The following is a 17,408-nucleotide window of genomic DNA, read 5'->3' as shown; positions in this document are numbered from 1 at the left end:
GGTCTCCATCATGACACAGCCCAGCTGCCATCCCCCCAACCAGACTGGTGAGCCTCGCGGGCCCTGTCCACCACCTGTCACCTTTCTTCCACCTGGGGCCTCTACCTTGGCCCCTGTACAGCCTAAGGGAGGGCTGGACAGGATATGCAGAGGACAAAAGACCACACCGAAGTCTTTGTAGTCACTATGGCTTTTGATGAGCACAGAACAAAGAACTCATTACCATGTGGGTTTTCTGATATACAGACACTGAATATATATGATGCCCCAACACATAATAAGGACCTTGCTTCTGCCTTTTCAGTTCTGGGCAAGGTGAGGAGAGGCGTCGTATGTTTGCGGTAACTTTCAATCCTGTTCACCTTCAAGGCTTTGGCGCATTTTGCATCTGCATTGCGTATCACAAGAATGGTTTCGCAGCTGATTGCTGTCTGGTGTCAGGTCCAGGGGCCCATTCAGGAGACCCCGTAAAGCCGGTGAAGCTTCTTTTTGTGCTCTGCACTTCATTCCTGGAGCTTTGGGGCTAGAGTACTGGTGTGGGGCCCATGACTGGAGGGCCAGAAGCTTGCTGACAGAACACATGTTAAAGCAGTTTTGTTTTTTTTTTCTAACCATCCCATTTGTTGCCATAACCATCAGAGTTCACACTTTGCCAAATCAGCTTTGGCTCTGACAGTCAGGCTCTCCCACCTGCCTAGGGGCTACAGTGAGGACTGCTCAGATTGGTTGATTAAAGCAGGAATCCATGTGCTGATGGGCTACATGGTTTTTTTTAGTCTCCAGAGTCAGGAAGGCAAGACTTCTTCACAAAGAAGCTGCCCCAGCCCCCAGCCGCCTCTGGGCTCCTTGACACTGCAGCCCTTCTGCTCAGTGGGTGGCTCAGTCTGCCTGAGCTTGAGATTAACCTTAGCTATGAATCAAGGTGGTGGGAGGACCCACCCAGCCACGGGTTCTCTGGCACTTCCCGGAGCACAGTTGGAACTGAACCCTTGTAATCCCATGAGCTTTTAGACTAACTAACAGCTCTCCCACTTGCTCTTGTCCTTCTTATCTCTCGGAGGCAACATAACTACAGCTATAATCAAGAAGATGAGTAAGACCTGGGCTAGGCACAGAGCTAGAAAGCCAGGCCCCAGGAAGGAGAGCCTGAGCCACTTCCACACATAGAAAAGGAAGAGGCTTAGTCCACTGGCCATCAGAATGGAGGATGTCACCAGAAAGCCCGTGGCTAGCTGCCACTCTCCCTCATCACTGTTGCACTGGGCAAGGAGGAGAGGCAGAGGAACAAAGATTGTGAGGACCAGGGCCCCGTACACACAAAGCCTGGCCAGGGCTAGGCCAACCTGAGAAACCCCCAGCACCTCCAGCTCAGGAAAGTTGTAACACTCTAGGGAACCAATGTTCTCCTTCCACAGACAGAAGTTGTAGAAGCCGATTCTCAGGTTAGGTAGGTCAGCGAGGTTGCCAGCCTTCCAGAGGAGAGCATAGAACATCAGGAAGAGGACCACAGCCAGGAGGATCAAGATGCCCAGGAAGGGCAGGCAGCTGCTCCGCCACGGCCTGAAGATGGCCATTTCTTCTGCTGTTGCAGAGGGACCTGGAAAAGGGCACACCAGTGAGTATCCATCCCTTCCCTCAGGCCTTTGTGTTTACATGCTCTTGTTCTTTCTGCCCTACCCAGACAGGAAGTCCCAAGTCACAGTCAGGTCCCACAAACCGAGCCTCAGTGGTCCACTGGTTGGAGGTCAGAAGGCACTGTCTTTCCTGGGTACTGTGGGAGCCTGAAGTACCCTGAGCCAGAGCCCTCAGGTGAAAGGCTCTACAGAGGAACACTTACCACAAGCCACCGTATCTGAGGGAGTGCCTCAGATCCCGGAGGAAGTGGGTTGGAAGTAGGTGGTGGGTGGGGAAGTGAAGGGCACGCCTGCTGTTCGCTGGAGGCTGGTGTTGCAGGCTTGACTGAGCCTGAGCTCTCTCACCTTGCTGCTGACAGCCACTGGGGAACTGAAGAAACTGCCCAACTAGGCCACAAGTCAGTCAAATCCATGCCTGTGTTCTGGTGTGCACAATCAGCAGAGCTCTGCGGTTCAGCTGGTTGGACGGGAGGGTGGGGAGGGTGTGTCCTGCCCTGTTTGGGGAACTGAACTTCTCCTGTGATGAAATCACACCGTATATACTGCTGATTTTAAAACATGCCTGTCCACCTCCCCATAACAACAGTAATATTAATTCTAGGAAGTTATGGAAATATTTTTAAAGAAAAAAATTTACCATAACTCTATCCTACCAACCCTAGTAAAACCACTGTTCGTATTCCAGAAATATTTCCCTGTGTGTATTTTTTAAAGCATATAGGTAAACAACGATTTTCACTGACCATTGTGGCCATTTTTCATAGTTGTTGAAATATTTTTCAAAGTATGATTAATGGTTACATAATATTTAATTCATAGGTCAGGTGTGGCAGCCCACGCCTTTGATTCTAGCACTGTAGACAGAGGCAGGTAGATCTCAGAGTTAGAGGGCAGTCTGGTCTACACCGAGTTCCAGGATAGCCAGGGCTATGTAGAGAGACCCTGTCTTAAAAATAAATAAATAATAAGGAAGATAAAAGAAACACACATACACACAAGAAACTCAATTCAAACCCAATTCACCTCAGCTGTTTGTGTCAATGTCTTAGTGATCTTACCAGATGGATCTGCAGAAAACTTGTTAATGCCATCTTTTAGGTGTACTTAAAAGTGCCTATCTTACTACGGTAGTTACTTAGAAATATCTTTTTATTATTATTTTTTTATTCAGAAGGGATTTTCCCAGTTGCCTCTACAGCAGTGGTCTGCATGCTGCCTCTGTGTGCATTTTCCATTAGGGAATAAAACAGGTATTTACACCAGGAGGGACTAGGAACACAGAGCTGGGGACCTTGTGAGACACAGCACTGAGGCCCAGATGCCCAGTCCCGTGGGCCTAATCCACAGACCTAGGTACTGCCCAGCACTGGTGCCTCAGGGAAGGACCCACAGGCCCTGTGGATCAGCTTTGCAGGGGACTCCTTTGAGGAACAGCTCCTGTCCCACACTGGAAGGGAGACAGTGGAATCCTGTCTGAGCATCTCCTTTGTTTTACAAGAACAAAAGGGAATTAAGAGAGAAAGAATACTTAAAGGGGCTGGAGAGGGGAGAGGGAGAGAGAGAGAGAGAGAGAGAGAGAGAGAGAGAGGGAGGGAGAGAAGAGAAAAGAGGAAGTTTTGCCAAGTTCTTTAAAATTTGTTTATGTGACCTTGGACCATATTTGCTACAGGGAAGTAGTTTTAGAAAACAAGTTTGGCAGTTCCACAGACTTCTTTCTTGTATTGCTGTGACTTGGTTTTGCTTTGCCTATAAAAAAGGAGTTATGGAATAAACTCAGGCTGCTGCAGCCTTACTGACAGCCATCTTGAGCCGATCCGTGTGTGTTGTGACTTGTTTTAATTATTTCAATCCTCACTCCCTACTCAGGAACTGGTCAGCTCTGCCGGTGGGCTCCAGCAGAGGGGGAAGTGGGGGAAAGGAGGAATCCTTTTCAAAGGCTTGAATATATGGCACAATATTGATTCACTGGTCAGAACACTTGGGTCTGAGTCCATACTGCCTCCCCCAGCACCTAACCGCACCGAGTAGCCTGTCCAGTTCCTGGCTCTCATGGTGGCGCTCCCTCCAGAGGGGCCCAGCAGGGACCATCTCAGAAGCAGCTCTGGCACTTTTGTTAGGGGACTGGAGCCAAGGATGCCTTGTTTGAATGGACTGGGAATTCTTGAAACAGTGATGCCACAGAAGGGTTTGTCAAGACTGTAAAAAGGCAGCTTGAGTCCATATGTCACTGAGTGCAAAGGATGAAATACTGATTCATGTAGCCATGGTATGGAGAAATTGCCAACATATTTTGAATGGTTTGGCCCATTTAGCAAATTTTTGCACAGTCTGTGTGTTTTTAGAGGACGTTGTATGGGTTCCTGGGTGTTCGGCCCTGTTTATCCAGCCATGCTGTGGGAAATAAGGCCCGCCCAGCCTGCACCACCCAGGAAACAACCAGGAACCAGGATGAAAACCAGGAGGCTTGAATCATGTGTATTTTGGTTAAACAAACTACCCTTGAAGCTCTGTCCGACATTGAACTTGTCTTCTCAGAGGAGGTTGTAGCACCTCAGCACAGCCCCTGCCTGGTACCAGGAGCCTTTGTGGCTTCATTTTCTCCCAACTGACGTTTTGGTTGGTTGTGAGAGACCAAAAGATAAATTAGCAGCTATTATTAAGACCTGAAGTAGGTGGGTGGAGAAGTCCAGTAATGCCCTGAGGGGAAGGACCGCCTTACTGCATTCTTTCCGCACTCACTAGAGATACAGTTGCTAGGAAACTGGCCCATCCCCCTAGGGAGGGACACCAGGTCATTATGGTCTGGGGACCTTCCTATAGCCAATCAATTCAAAATGTAGCATTTTGACCAATAGATGCTTGCCAGGCAGGAATCGCCCCTGCCTTGGGCATGCTGGGAGGGACCAGAATCTTTAAATCACCCAACTAACGTGAGCACGGTGCGCTCAGCAACCACCGCTTCCGCTGTGGGTGTTGTGGGCCCAAGCTGCAGCTTGTAATTTACAATAAAAAGACCCTCATGTGTTTTGCACCGGAGTCGATTCCTGTAGATCTTTTGGGGGCTCGGGAACTGGGTGTAACAGTTGCTTTGTTTTGCCCTGTTCTGAAATAAGAGTCTATGTAGCCCAAGTTGGCATCAGAGCCTGTGATCCTCCTGTCCTATCTTCTGAAAGTCTGTGATTACGAGCATGCGCCACCACACCTGACATTCTGAAATTTACGATGGAGAGCAGAGCAAATAAAAACTGGAGGGGAGGGAGCACAGGCCTGGGCATGTGCAGAAGGCCTGTCCCGACTTTGCTCTGCCCTGCCCTGGCCTCAGAGGCAGGGTTCTGCCCTAGCTCCAATGCCTAGCACCCATGGCTCTCTACTGTGTATGCCTTAGAATTTGGATCACTGGGGCTCAGGCCTCTTTGTCTTCTGGGCTTGGTTTCTTGTGACGGAGCTTCTCTGCTCAGGCTGTGCCCCCACGCAGCCACTCTCCAACTCCCTCGAGCAGGCCAGAAGCTGGGGTGTATAGAATGCAGCATTCCCAAGGCACAGTCTTCATCTATCTTATGTTGGCAGGATTTTTTTTTTTAAATGAATAAATGGAAATGCCCTCTGGTGTCCTTAGGTTTACACTGTGTGCTACACGTCAGCAAGATAGCCGAGCATCCTGACGGGCTCTGTCTGTGACTTGCATTTTCACCAGCAGTGTTGGGATGTCCGCCTGGTTTCCTACTGGAAATGCACACTTCTGAGGCTGGTGACCAGCCCCCACCCCTCAGCTCCCTACCATAGTACCTGTCTATTTAGTTGGAAACCTGAGGACACTCTTTTGGCTGCCCCAACGGCTTACCCCGTGTTCTGGTTTTTCTAACAGCCCTAGCAATCCTACTCTCCGCAAAAAAAGGACCCAGGTCTCCTATAATGATAAGCCTGCGCTTCCTCCAAAGAGCAAGAGGCTGCTGAGTCACCAGGGCCACTTTTAGGTGAACATCTTCCTGTTTGTAGGAAAGGGATGCATGCTGGTTTCAGAACATCAAAACTATCAAAACATGGAAGTATGGAGAAAGATTAAAAATCACCTGTAGCTGTGCGAAGTGGGCAGTGAACTCATCTCGTCTCATGCTCTGCCATTAGGATCACATCGATCTATGAGCGCATTTCCCTGTGTCATTGTAGCATCCAAGTTGCTTTATGTCCTACCAATTATCTCCGTTATCTGTAAGGGCTTCCTGGAGCTGTTAAAGCTAGTAGTTTTTACAAATTATTCTTTATAATTTATCTCACAATCTTATGAGTAATGCTATGTAAAATGTTTGTGAATAAATATCCTTCGAGCAGCTTAACTTAAAAATTTTTACACTTTTAATTGTGTGTGTGTGTGTGTGTGTGTGTGCGCATGTGTGGAGGTGAGAGGTCAGCCTGTGAGAGTCAGATGGCTCCTTCCACCATGTGGACCCAGAGAATGGAACTCAGGCTGCCGGCCTCAGCAATGATCTCTTCACTCACGGAGCCCCCTCCAGGCCACAGCTTAACTTTTCATTCCACTTTATTTTAGAGATGAGGTCACTACACTGCCCAGGCTGGTCTTGAGCTCTGGGAGAAAGTGAGCCTCCTGAGTAACTGGAGCTACAGGCATGAACTGCTTGCTGGCAAATGCTATCTTACCCTAACCCTCTCAAGTGCTGCATCTAATCTTGGATATTGGTGAGTAGGTGCTATTTTTAATGCTTCCTTCTGAGTCAGTAAAATTCAGCATTTTCAGGGGTTTTCTGACCATTTGTACCTCTTCTGTGGAGTTCTTTTGCTTTTTAAAAACAACTTGTGAATATGTGCAAGGCCTTGGGTTTGATCCCAACACTGCTAAAAAAGAACCATCCTGAGTTTCAGTTTTCCCTTCTGCGTGAGTGCACTGCAGGCAAAGGCTGCCAGACCTCTGTCACTGTGCCACAGTAACGCCGAGTCACCCTGCCGCCCAGCCCCCGGCCCCTGGCCCTGAGCTGAGGTTCCAGTTCACCTGGGTTTGAGGGCCACAGCATGAGGATAACCTGAGGAGGTGGGGATTTCCGAGCTGTGGAAATAGGAAGACTAGTGTGAGGTTTGTTTGTTTGTTTAAGCATCTCTGGAGCTAGCCTAGTGGAGAACCGGCTACTGACTGAAAGGGCCGGCTACTGACTGAAAGGGACATGAGCACTAAATCATTTCACCCTCAGTTATGTTCTTGTCAGGATCATTTTTAAAAGGTTGAAAGTGAGAGAGAACTCAGATCCCTCCGGTGGCCTGAGGGTTGGTGACAGGGTCTCTCTCCAGCCCTAGGAGCTAAGCTGTGAGAAATGAGTGAAGCAGAGCGCATCTCCACAGCATAGCTTTGTAGTCACAGCCCTGGCTCTTAAGACAGCTACCTTCCGCCTGCGAGGGACGCTGGAGAGGGACTGGGTAAGCAGGGAGACTCGCCTCTGACTCTTAGGATGGCTGAGGCACCACTCGCTCTGAGTTGAAGATCAGTGAGATTCCAGACTGCTCACAGCACCTGTTGCTCCCCGCCACAGGGAAGGTTTGCAGTACCAACCTCCATCCTAGCTACACCCGTTTCCTTCAACGCAGAACTGCCCATCTTAAACATCATGGGTTCTCCTGCTCACACGCTTACTTAGAACTTCAAATCTGTCATTGCCCCTCATCACTGCTTTAGCTAGTGTGTTCCTATCTCATGTTTGAGAGCTCCCTTTCTCTTCTTTGTCTCACAGAAACAAACAACCTTCACTTGTCATTTCACAGGTCCTTCCTCAATGTCTCATGGGACTCAGGCCTAGGTTTCAGAGCGTAGGGCTCCCTAGCTCCCCCACTCACCAGCCTGGCCCCTGAACACCTGTTCCCCTCAGACTGCCCCCATGAACTTTGCCCTCTCTGGGCTAGCCTCACAGAACATCCCTATGCTGTGCTATGGGTGTTTTTGTTTGTTCGTTTTTTATATCAGCTCTTCCCCCACCAGTGAAATTTCACCCCATTCATTTCATTAACCTTTATGCTATACAGAGAGGAAGACAGTCCATACACTGAAAGTCCCCGCTGACACAGACGGTGCTCCTCACGGGGGTGTGCCAACTAGACAGCTAACATTTGATTCATTCCTCGGTGAAGTGCCGTATTCTCTGCCTGGCAGGCGTTCGTGTGCCTCGAGCTTCCGCATAGGGTGAAGGCCACTGCTACTCAGGAGCTGTCTTTTCTTGGGCGGCATTTAAGATACTTGGGCCTCCTTTCTGCTTCCTTGGCACTCAGACCCTCCATACATCACTACACACCCCACGTCTCCTTCCTCAGTCACCATGGCGGCCTCTCTGGTGTTTTCTGGAAACCGAAGACAAGCTTGGGACTTTGGTCATTGCCACCCCTGCCCTTTCAGAGCTCTGCTCAGATGTCCGCCTGCATGTAGGACACCTTTGTTGGTTAGAAGCAACATCCTCTTCTTCCCTGAGCCCAGCCTGGCGTTCTCATCCATCCTTATCAGCACGCATGGCCATCTGACATAAAACAACGCGCTTACCCCGTCCTCCAGCTGGATGGAGCTCCAGGGACCAGCAGCCTTTGTCTGTTCTGTTTGCTGGCTTTGCCTTGTTTTGTTTTGTGTGCTCCTGTGTGTATGTAGGTGTAGGTTTATTTGTGGAGGCCCGAGAACAGCCTTGGCATGTCATTCTTTCCTTAGGAATGCCATCTACCTTATTTTTTGAGACAGGGTCTTTCATTGGCGCAGAGATCACCCCTTAGGTGAGGCTGGCTGACCAGTGAGCCCCAGGATTCTGCTAGTCTCTGCCTCCCAAGTGCCAGGCTTACAAGCACAGCCCACCATTCTCAGCTTTTCCTGTGGATGCTGAGTGTCCGACTCAAGTCCTCATGCCTGCATGACAAACACTTTGCCAAGTGTGTCATCTGCATGTTTAGCTTTATATCTGTCTGTCTATCATTTGTCTGTCTGTCTGTCTCTATGCCTATCATCTACGTAATTTTTTTCTGTAATTTTTTTTCTGTTCTGTCCTCAGCACCCAAATCTGCTCATGGCATCTAGAATACACTCAACAAACATTCCCTGGATGACAGGAGTGGATATCAGTGGCAGCACCCATGATCTCTCATAAGCTCCTTCCTTTTTCATTTTCTTAACTTGTTCCACTGTCCTCTGGTTCAGTTAAAAAATTCTTCCCACAACTAACCTGCATTCAAGACCCTCTCCTGTCACTACTTTCTGGTTCTGCATGGGTCTTTGAGAGGTAGAGTTGGTGTTCCCATGAATAAACCAGTACTAGACACATGCTAAGCACATGCTAAGTGCACATGTGTGCTATGATCCTGACGCTAAAGCAGTGATTTGGGGGGAGAAGAGAAAGCAGAGGCAATAGGAAGCAGAGGCAAGAGGAAGCAGCTGGGTGGAAGCGAAGGGACAAGCAAGGGTGCCCAATTCCTTGTCAGAGGAGGCCACTGGCCTTGGCTAAACATGTTAAGATTTGTGTTTATGGCTTAGGTGTGGCTCTCATAGGAATGAAAAGGAAGGAGAATGGGAAATGTGTCATGTTTCCTTTGGCAGAAATACAAGCCTCTGTTTTAAGTTTTCAAAAAATGGGCTAGGGCAGTGTTGTGGCTTGGGTGTGTTTAGTGGTAGTGGCCTCTATGGAATGCTATAATGTTCAATTTCATGATCATCATGCTGTGTAAATAAAAAGAGCCTGGCCAGCAGAGATAGGATATACCAGGAGACTGTGACAGTAAGCCAGAAACATGATCTAGGCTAAGCCAAGGACAGCAAGCGATTGTAGTCATTGTCTAAATAGCTCCTTTAATAGGAACTTATTTGTTCCACTGTTTGCTGCTTATTAGCATTGGGTAATTGATAACCCAGCAGGGAACAAAGGTTACAGAAACTTTGGAGACAACAAACAAACAAACCAAAAGCCCCATGTTCTTAAAGATGAGCACCTGTCTCTGTCTCTTTGTACTTTGTACTCTCAACAGGTTCAGGGGCAGCTGATTCATGGGCTGAGGACCGGGCTTCCCAGGACCTGGTTCTGAATCCTGAGCTCTCCAGTCTTCCCTGCAATTCCCTTCCCAGGCTAGGATTTCATCTCCTGACCCCACTAATGACGCATTTGGGAGGCGCCTGAGCCAGGAGAATCAAAGACACACGGGACAAACAAGATCAGTGTGCCCCCCCCCCAAGCCTGTGCTTTACTGGGAAGACAGAGACCATATAGACTGTTAGGGAGATAATTCTGAAAAGTTTTGGGAAGGAAATAAACAGGGCAAAGTCAGAGGGGAGAGAAACCAGCAGGAATGTGTAATGGTTTCATATTAAAGGCTGGGGATGAGCTGTACGCATTACAGATGGCAGGTTTGAGGCTTGAAAGAACTTCCCATTAAGTGGCTGATTATTAATAAGCCAAAAAACAAAACAAAACAACCCTCCAAACTATTTTAGAACATCATTTCATGCCACATGCTAAAATAAATTTCACATGGATTCAAGAATGAACCAATGTAAAATAACATCTAGAAATAATGAAGTGATTTATGAATGAGAAAGCACATTCTGAACTTAAAAGCAAATCAAAACTACAAGGAAAATTATAGATTTAGCTATTTAAAAAAAATGGAGATTTCTGTGCACCAGTGAAAACAGTACATAGTTAAAAGTCAATGAGCATGGAAAATATCTGCAATAAACGTGAGTTGATGAATATGCCTAATGTATGGAATGTCCAAGCAAACATTAAGACTGCACTGTGTAAAAGTGGATGAGGGAATAGAAATAATTCACAAATGAATGACGCTAACATGAAAAAAGAATGTGTCTTTCCTAATGCTTCCAAGGTAGGCCAAGCAGCCACCCGTGCCTTTCTCTCTAGACACTGTAGATAACACTGTTGGTGACACTCCAAATGGCAAGACTGGCTTTCTAATAGAGTGAGTGTGAATTTCAAGTTGTATGTATTTTTTGGCCTAATAATCCAGTTTTATGACCTTAGCCCAAGGCAGTATCAGGAGCAGAACCCCTGACCTATACACAAAGTGGGTTATCACAGTGCTAGGCATAAAGCAGGTGGCAGTTTGACTCCCCAGCATCTGCAGTCAATTATGGCTTCATAATTGTGCCTCATGTCAGGATGGTGAAGCAACATGCAGCTCTTAGGAAGGCCATGCAAATGCACATGTGTTGGTAAGTCATCTATAGACAGACGCAGGAGAGAGGGACCAAGGAGTCAAGTCCTAATGCTGGCTAGCCATGGCATTTTTAGGTGAAGGCTACATTGAGAGATTCCCAGACTTATGTGCTGTTTGTGAAAGTGAAATTCATAGAGCAAACCACCGTAGCCTTAGTGATTTGATAACGTGCGGATTAAAGTAAGAGGAGGATGTGTGAAACAGTGTCCTACATGCTGAATCTCAGACTTGCGATTAGGAAACCTAGAGAGGAAGACAACACTGAACATGCATTTCAGTTGTCTTGAAAAGCCCTCACGTTTTCTTTTTCTTCTTCTTCTTATTCAAAAACCTCTTTGATTTTACAGATTACAGAAATGGAATGGAAGTTATTAATCAGCCCAAATAATAATAATAATAATAAGACCTCAAGATCTGTTCCAAGGGCCCACCTTCTCCCCACCTCCCCATGAGCCCCATGGGTTTGCTTTGGGGGTTGAAAAGCAGTCTAATACAACATGAGGTCTAAAATCTCTCATATCCTCTAATTCTCCTTGAGCCAAGAACACAGATCTTTCCTTTGCGTTGTCCAAGGCTTGGTGCCAGTGTAGCTGTAGTGATGTGATTTGTTTGTGTTCCAAAGCCACAGGCATTTACTGCGCAAAGTACACACACAGACACACACACACAAACCGTTGCATGCAGCTAGCCAGTGTGCCTGTAACAGTCTACCGGTGTCACCTTTGAGGCAGAGACACACAGGGTGATGCTCTCAGGGCATGAGGCGGCATAGACGTATCACACCCTGGGGAGACAGGAGGCCTCAGGCACCAAGGCAAGCTCTTCCCGTTTCTGTGTGGCTAGAATTTGGGCGGCAGACCCTCAGCCTGTGGAGTTGTGGGAGGTACTTACAAAAGCCTCGGTCAGAGCTCACGAATACTCATCCAAAGGTGACACAGGAAACCAGCAGAGTCGGACAGTGGCCTCTCTCCTGGGCTGCTTTCTGTTGCCAGGGTCCAGAAACCAGGGCAGAGGAGAGAAGCTGCAAGCTGACTTAGCTCCAAGGCGTCCGGCCTGCCTTCACAGCGGGGTTCAAGTAAACAGCTCTCTGAACTTTGTACAGTTGTGCTGACTGATGTCTCTATCAGCTGATTTCACTTTCGGTTTTTAACTTGCCTGTGTCTTGTGACTTTTCAGAAAAGAAGCATGTAAACAACTTCTTCTCCCACGGAAACACGTGACCCGCAATGCAGCACACACACTGCTGAGCAGTGAGCCAGGCGAGGGTCCTGGCTGTGCCACAGGTCAGAAGGGAGGGCAGATGCCAGCTTCCAGGGCTCCAGAGTGCAAGTCTCAGATAAACATGACCTGGACTCTTCCTAGCGAGGCACCTTACCTCATGTGGCCAAGCTACCCGCAAGGGCAGCGCATAGAACCTGGGACCCCTCTGCTCATTCCTTTGGAAGGGAGCTATGCCATTGACTCCTTTTCAAAAAGCAGCCCATGACTTTGACCGTTTCTCTGGACCGGAAACTTTGCTGTTAACAAAGTTATGCCTGTTAACAAAGTTATGGAGCAACAGAAACACTGTGATCCCATTTCAAAGTAAAAGAGAAAGCTTTTAGTTTTGAACTCGCAGGGAGCGGGTACTCTTGGCCTGAGTTTACAAATCGCCTCCTTTGCTTACATGATCACTGGAACTTTGGAACCGAGTAAGCTTGGGAAAGGCAGCAGACAGCTCCCCAGTAATGCCAAGTCCTTGGGCTTCCCTTCGATTTCCACATGACACCCTGTACCCAGCTAGATCTTAGTTCATCCTAGTGATTCCCTTTGCCTCTGTTAGATTTGTTACAAAAACTTTCTATTTTTTGGTTTATTCACTTTTGGTAGAATTAATCTCTGGTGATTTCTTGACAAATGAGGGACACCAAAGGTATATACTTTTTAAGCTTGTTAAACTGATATTTTTATTCTCAAATTCGTTCAAAGTCGGATTTTTGTTTAAACATAATTTTCCAATATAGCATTGAGACTGTGTTCCATGTTTTCGCCCTTTCTTATTATTGTTGAGAAGTTTAAAGCTGGCCTCCTTCCCATTATTGTTCTTTCAGCCTTTTGAAAAGAGTCATTTTAGAGAAGTCTTGGGAAGGATAAATTAATGTAAACATTGTTTTTGTTTATTCCCCCCCTGAGACAGGGTTTCTCTGTGTAGCCTTGGCTGTCCTGGACTTATTTTGTAGACTGGGCTGGCCTCGAACTCACAGAGATCTGCCTGCCTCTGCCTCCCTGAGTGCAGGTGTGCACCGTCATGCCTGGTGGGGAGGAAAAATTAAATGCTCAACCATTTTGCCATTTTCAACCAGAAATCTAAGTTGTCCCCCAACCCACAATGTTTCTTTTTTATTTTTTTTCCCTTCTCCTGTTGTTGTGAGGCAAGGTCTTCCTAGATCTCTCCAGGCTCTGTCAGCAATTCTCCTGCCTTTGTGTCCCAAGAGCTGGGATTGCTTTTTTTTTTTTGGGGGGGGGTCCGTTTGCTTGGAAAACCTTCCAGCCCTTACTCTCTGGTAATGTCTATCTTTGTGGCTGAGGTATGTTTCTTGTATGCAGCAGAATATTGGATCCTATTTACTCATCCATTCTGTTAGTCTGTGTCTTTTTATTGGAGAATTGATTCCACTGTTATTGAGATTATTGACCAGTGACTGTTAGAGCCTTTGATTTTGATGTTTGTTTTGGTAGTGTGATTGTGTACTTGGCTATTTTTAGTTTTGCTGTAGTGATTTATTTCCTACATTTTCTTTAGTGCAGTTAGCCTTCTTGGGTTGTATTTTTCCTTCTAGTATTTTCTGTAGGGCTGGATTTGTACATAGATATTGTCTTTGTTGTGGAATACCTTGTTTTCTCCATCTATGATGATTGAGAGTTTTGCTGAGTATAGTAGTCTAAGCTGATGTTTTCTTAGGGTCTGCATGAGATGCATCCAGGCCCTTCTGGCTTTCATAGTCTCTGTTGAGGAGTCAGGTGTGATTCTGATGGGTTTGGCATTGTATGTTACTTGGCCTTTTTTCCTTGCAGATTTTTAGTATTTTTTTCTTTGTTCTGTATATTTAGTGTTTTGATTATTATGTGGCAGGAGAATTTTTTTTTTCTGGTCTAACCTATTAGCTGTTATGTAGGCCTCTTGTATGCTTATAGACATCTCTTTCTTTAAATTGGGGAAAATTTTCTTCTATGATTTTGTTGAAAATATTTTCAGGGCTTTGGAGATGGGAATCTTCTTTTTCCTCTATTTCTATTATTCTTAGGTTTAGTCTTTTCCAATTGTTCTTGATTTCTTGGATGGTTTGTGTAAGGAATTCTTTAGATTTAACATTTTCTTTGATGGATGCATCAGTTTCTTCCATTGTATCTTCTACACCTGAGATTCTTTCTTCCATCTCTTGTATACTGTTGGAGATGCTTACCTCTCTAGTTCCTGTTTTCTTCCCTAAGTTCTCCCTCTCCAGGATTTCTTCAGCTTTTGTTTTCTTTAATGTTTTCATTTCCATCTTCAGATCTTGAACTGTTTTGATGATTTCCTTTACATGTTTGTATGTTCCTGCCTTTAAATTCCTTCACCTTTTTGTTTGAACTTTCCTCTATTTCTTTCAGTGATTTAATTATTTCCCTTCTAAAGGCCACAATCTGTGTGACAGTATTTTCTTGTATTTCTTTTTTTTTAAATAATTTTTTTTTATATATTAATCACAGGTTATTTAGTTTGTATCCCAGCTGTAGCCCCCATCTTCCTGTATTTCTTTATGGATTTTGTTTCTTCAGTTATCATCTTTATAGATTTAAGATAATTTTCTTGAGTTTCACTTGTGTTAGGGTGTCCACGGCTGCTTGCTCTTGGATAACTGGGTTCTGGAGATGCTATATTGCTTTGGCTTTTGTTCATTGTGTTTTTATACCGGCCTTTACCCATCTGCTTGTCTCAGGCACTGGCTGGTAGTTTTGGTGCCTGCTGGAGTCCTGGGGGAGAAGGGGCTGAGATGATGTGGGAAATCTCCTGGGCAGGAGGCTGGTTGTTCCTGAAGGAGCCCTCCTTAGATTGGTGGGTATGGTCTCTGTGGGTGGCTCTTAGTAAGTTGCTGAAGCTCTCCTCAGGTGTATGGGCCTGTGGGCTAACTGAACTCCTCAGGAGCCCAGGGGCTCTCCTCTCACCGGGACAACTTCCCTGCCACTGGATTTTTTGATCTTAATTTAATGAGGTGTCACTGCTTATACACTCTGTTGAGAGAAGCCCTCTTAAAGGATCAGCGAGCCCAGAAGTTTGGTTGGTCCCTTTAGGGAGACAGGTTGAGCTTTGGAGCAGCATCTGGGGCTGTTCCCATGGCTCCCAGGTGTCCATAGGTCTGAGGTTGGATCTCGGTATTCCAGTACCCAGAAGGTATTCACTGGCTGATGAGCGCAGCACACAGGCATGTGGGTGGAGGCTGAAGACCTGAGTCTGTGGGAACCCAGGAACTTTTCTGGGAATTAGCTGGGTTTCCTGAGGTCAGACCTGATTGTTTCTTTTACCATGGGGTTTCCTCACAGCAGGGAGACCCAGTCTCTGGTGTTTTGGGGCCCACAGTTCAGTCTGGGGATAGTGAACTTGTGATTATGCACTGGAGACCAAGTGCCTAAAGGAACCCAGGAAGTTTTCTAGGGATTATCTAGGTGACCTGAGGTTGGACCTGATTGTTTTCCTCATCTTAAGGTTTCCTCTCACTTGGGGGAACACAGTTACTGGTATTTTGGGCCCCACAGTTTGGTCTGTTGGTCAATGTGCAGTCATTGCTTCCCTGCTGATCAGGCACAGTGTGCAATCTGTGCAGCCATCTTGGATCCCCCCCTCTCTGTTTCTTGACTATAGGTACAATGTGATAGCTGCCTCACGCTCCTGCTATCATGCCGTCCGTGCAATGTTAGACTGTACCCTCAAACTGAGCCAAAATCTAAAAGTGCCATTTGTGTAACAATGGAGAGGCTCTGTGAAAGTTCAGTTCCTGAGAGGCTGATTCCCTGCTGCTGAGAAGCCTAATTTCATCCTGCAGGGTCTCTCTCCTAACAACTGATTGATTGTCCCTTTAACCCAGAACAGCAATGTAGGACAAGTTCTGGATATTTAGTTTTTCTAAAAATAATTTTTAGCAGTTTTTAATTTTTATTAAAGACCAAGGAAGGAAACTTATCCTTTCTAGGAGTGGATATCTGCTTTCTTTTTATATTTCTGAAGAGAATTCCAAAATTTTAGGTTCATATCAAAACTGAAAGCAAAGTATATATAATCAGATGACACTGACTCATACTCTCCGATATTGTCTTCTAGTTATTTTACAGATTTGAATTTGATCAATGATCCACTTTGAGTTAATTTTTGTGCTGTGAGATGTGTGTCTGGATTCCATTTTTTTGTTGTTTTGTATATGGGTGTTTATTTGTTCTAGCACCATTGTTGAAAGGACTGTTTTTGCTCCATTGCAACTTTGGCTCTTTCTCCAGAAGCTCTCCCAGGAAAATTTATTTCACTGATCTGTTGGTTCTTTTGCCAGTATTGATCACTGTAGCTTTAGAGAAAGTCTTAAAGTCAGTTAATGTCAGTTTTCTGACTTGGCTCTCCTGCAGTATTGCATTGTCTGCTTCCATATAAACTCACACCCAGCTTGTTGCTGTTCACAAAGTAAAATTCTGCAGTCCTGAGACTGATCAAGATATGAAGACAGTGTCTTGACAACACTGGGCCTTCCTATACATCAACATAAAATATAGCTCCATTTACTTAATTTTCTGATCTTTCCAAGTTTAAAAATTTTTTTCTTCACATAGATTTTGATATTTTATTAGATTTGCACCTAAAAATTTTATTGTTTGGTGTAACTGGTCTTACGATTTTACGATCAAATTCTAAATGTTCATTGACGGCATATTTATGAAAATTTACTTTTGTATATTAGCTGTATTAATGTTTTCTATTTCTTTGGCAAACTATCTTATAAAATAAACTTTTAAGAAGGAAAATTTAATTTTCATTCATGGTTTGGGGGCTTTGCCCATACTAGGACTCAAATCTTAACAAAATCAGAGAAACTGAAATAATTCTGAATATACTATCTGACCACAGTGAAATAAAGTTTAAAGTCAATAACAAGTGACTATCTAGTAATTATTACACAAACTCATGGCAACCAAAACAACACCTTTTGGAGTGATGAATGGGTCAAAAGAAAAATACAGAAAAATTTAATGTTCCTAGAATTATAAAATATAAAATGCAGAACTTCTGGGACACATTATAAGCAGTCCTAAAAGGGAAAAATTATAGCTCTTCTAAGTGGCTTGATGCATCTTAAGAATTTGGAAAAACAAGAATAAATCAAACCTAAATTCAGTAGATGGAAAAAATAATAAAAGTCAGTGCATAAATTAAAGGAAAGGAAATAATATGTAAATCAATAAATGTAATAAGTTATATAATTGGAATTACAGACAAAAATTTCAATAAGTGTAGAAAAGGTCTGACAAACTCCATCACGTCTTCATAATGACTACTAGAGAGGGAACATAGATCAA

General features: G+C 45.3%; 1 protein-coding gene across 1 annotated transcript; it reads right to left on the bottom strand.

Moving 5' to 3' along the window:
* Positions 1-174: 174 nt before the first annotated feature.
* On the bottom strand, positions 175-12,212 carry Tmem140 (transmembrane protein 140). The gene is made up of 2 exons (XM_021648766.2): positions 11,724-12,212; positions 175-1,597 (listed from the first exon to the last, which is right to left on the bottom strand). Exon 2 carries the CDS (start codon positions 1,572-1,574, stop codon positions 1,017-1,019), a length of 558 nt encoding a protein of 185 aa, XP_021504441.1. The 5' UTR covers positions 1,575-1,597; positions 11,724-12,212; the 3' UTR covers positions 175-1,016.
* Positions 12,213-17,408: the final 5,196 nt, after the last annotated feature.

This window comes from Meriones unguiculatus, chromosome 3 (assembly GCF_030254825.1).
Source record: "Meriones unguiculatus strain TT.TT164.6M chromosome 3, Bangor_MerUng_6.1, whole genome shotgun sequence".
NCBI lineage: Eukaryota > Metazoa > Chordata > Mammalia > Rodentia > Muridae > Meriones > Meriones unguiculatus.
Note: the sequence above shows the minus strand (reverse complement) of the source record. Positions and strands in the feature narration are given on the sequence as shown.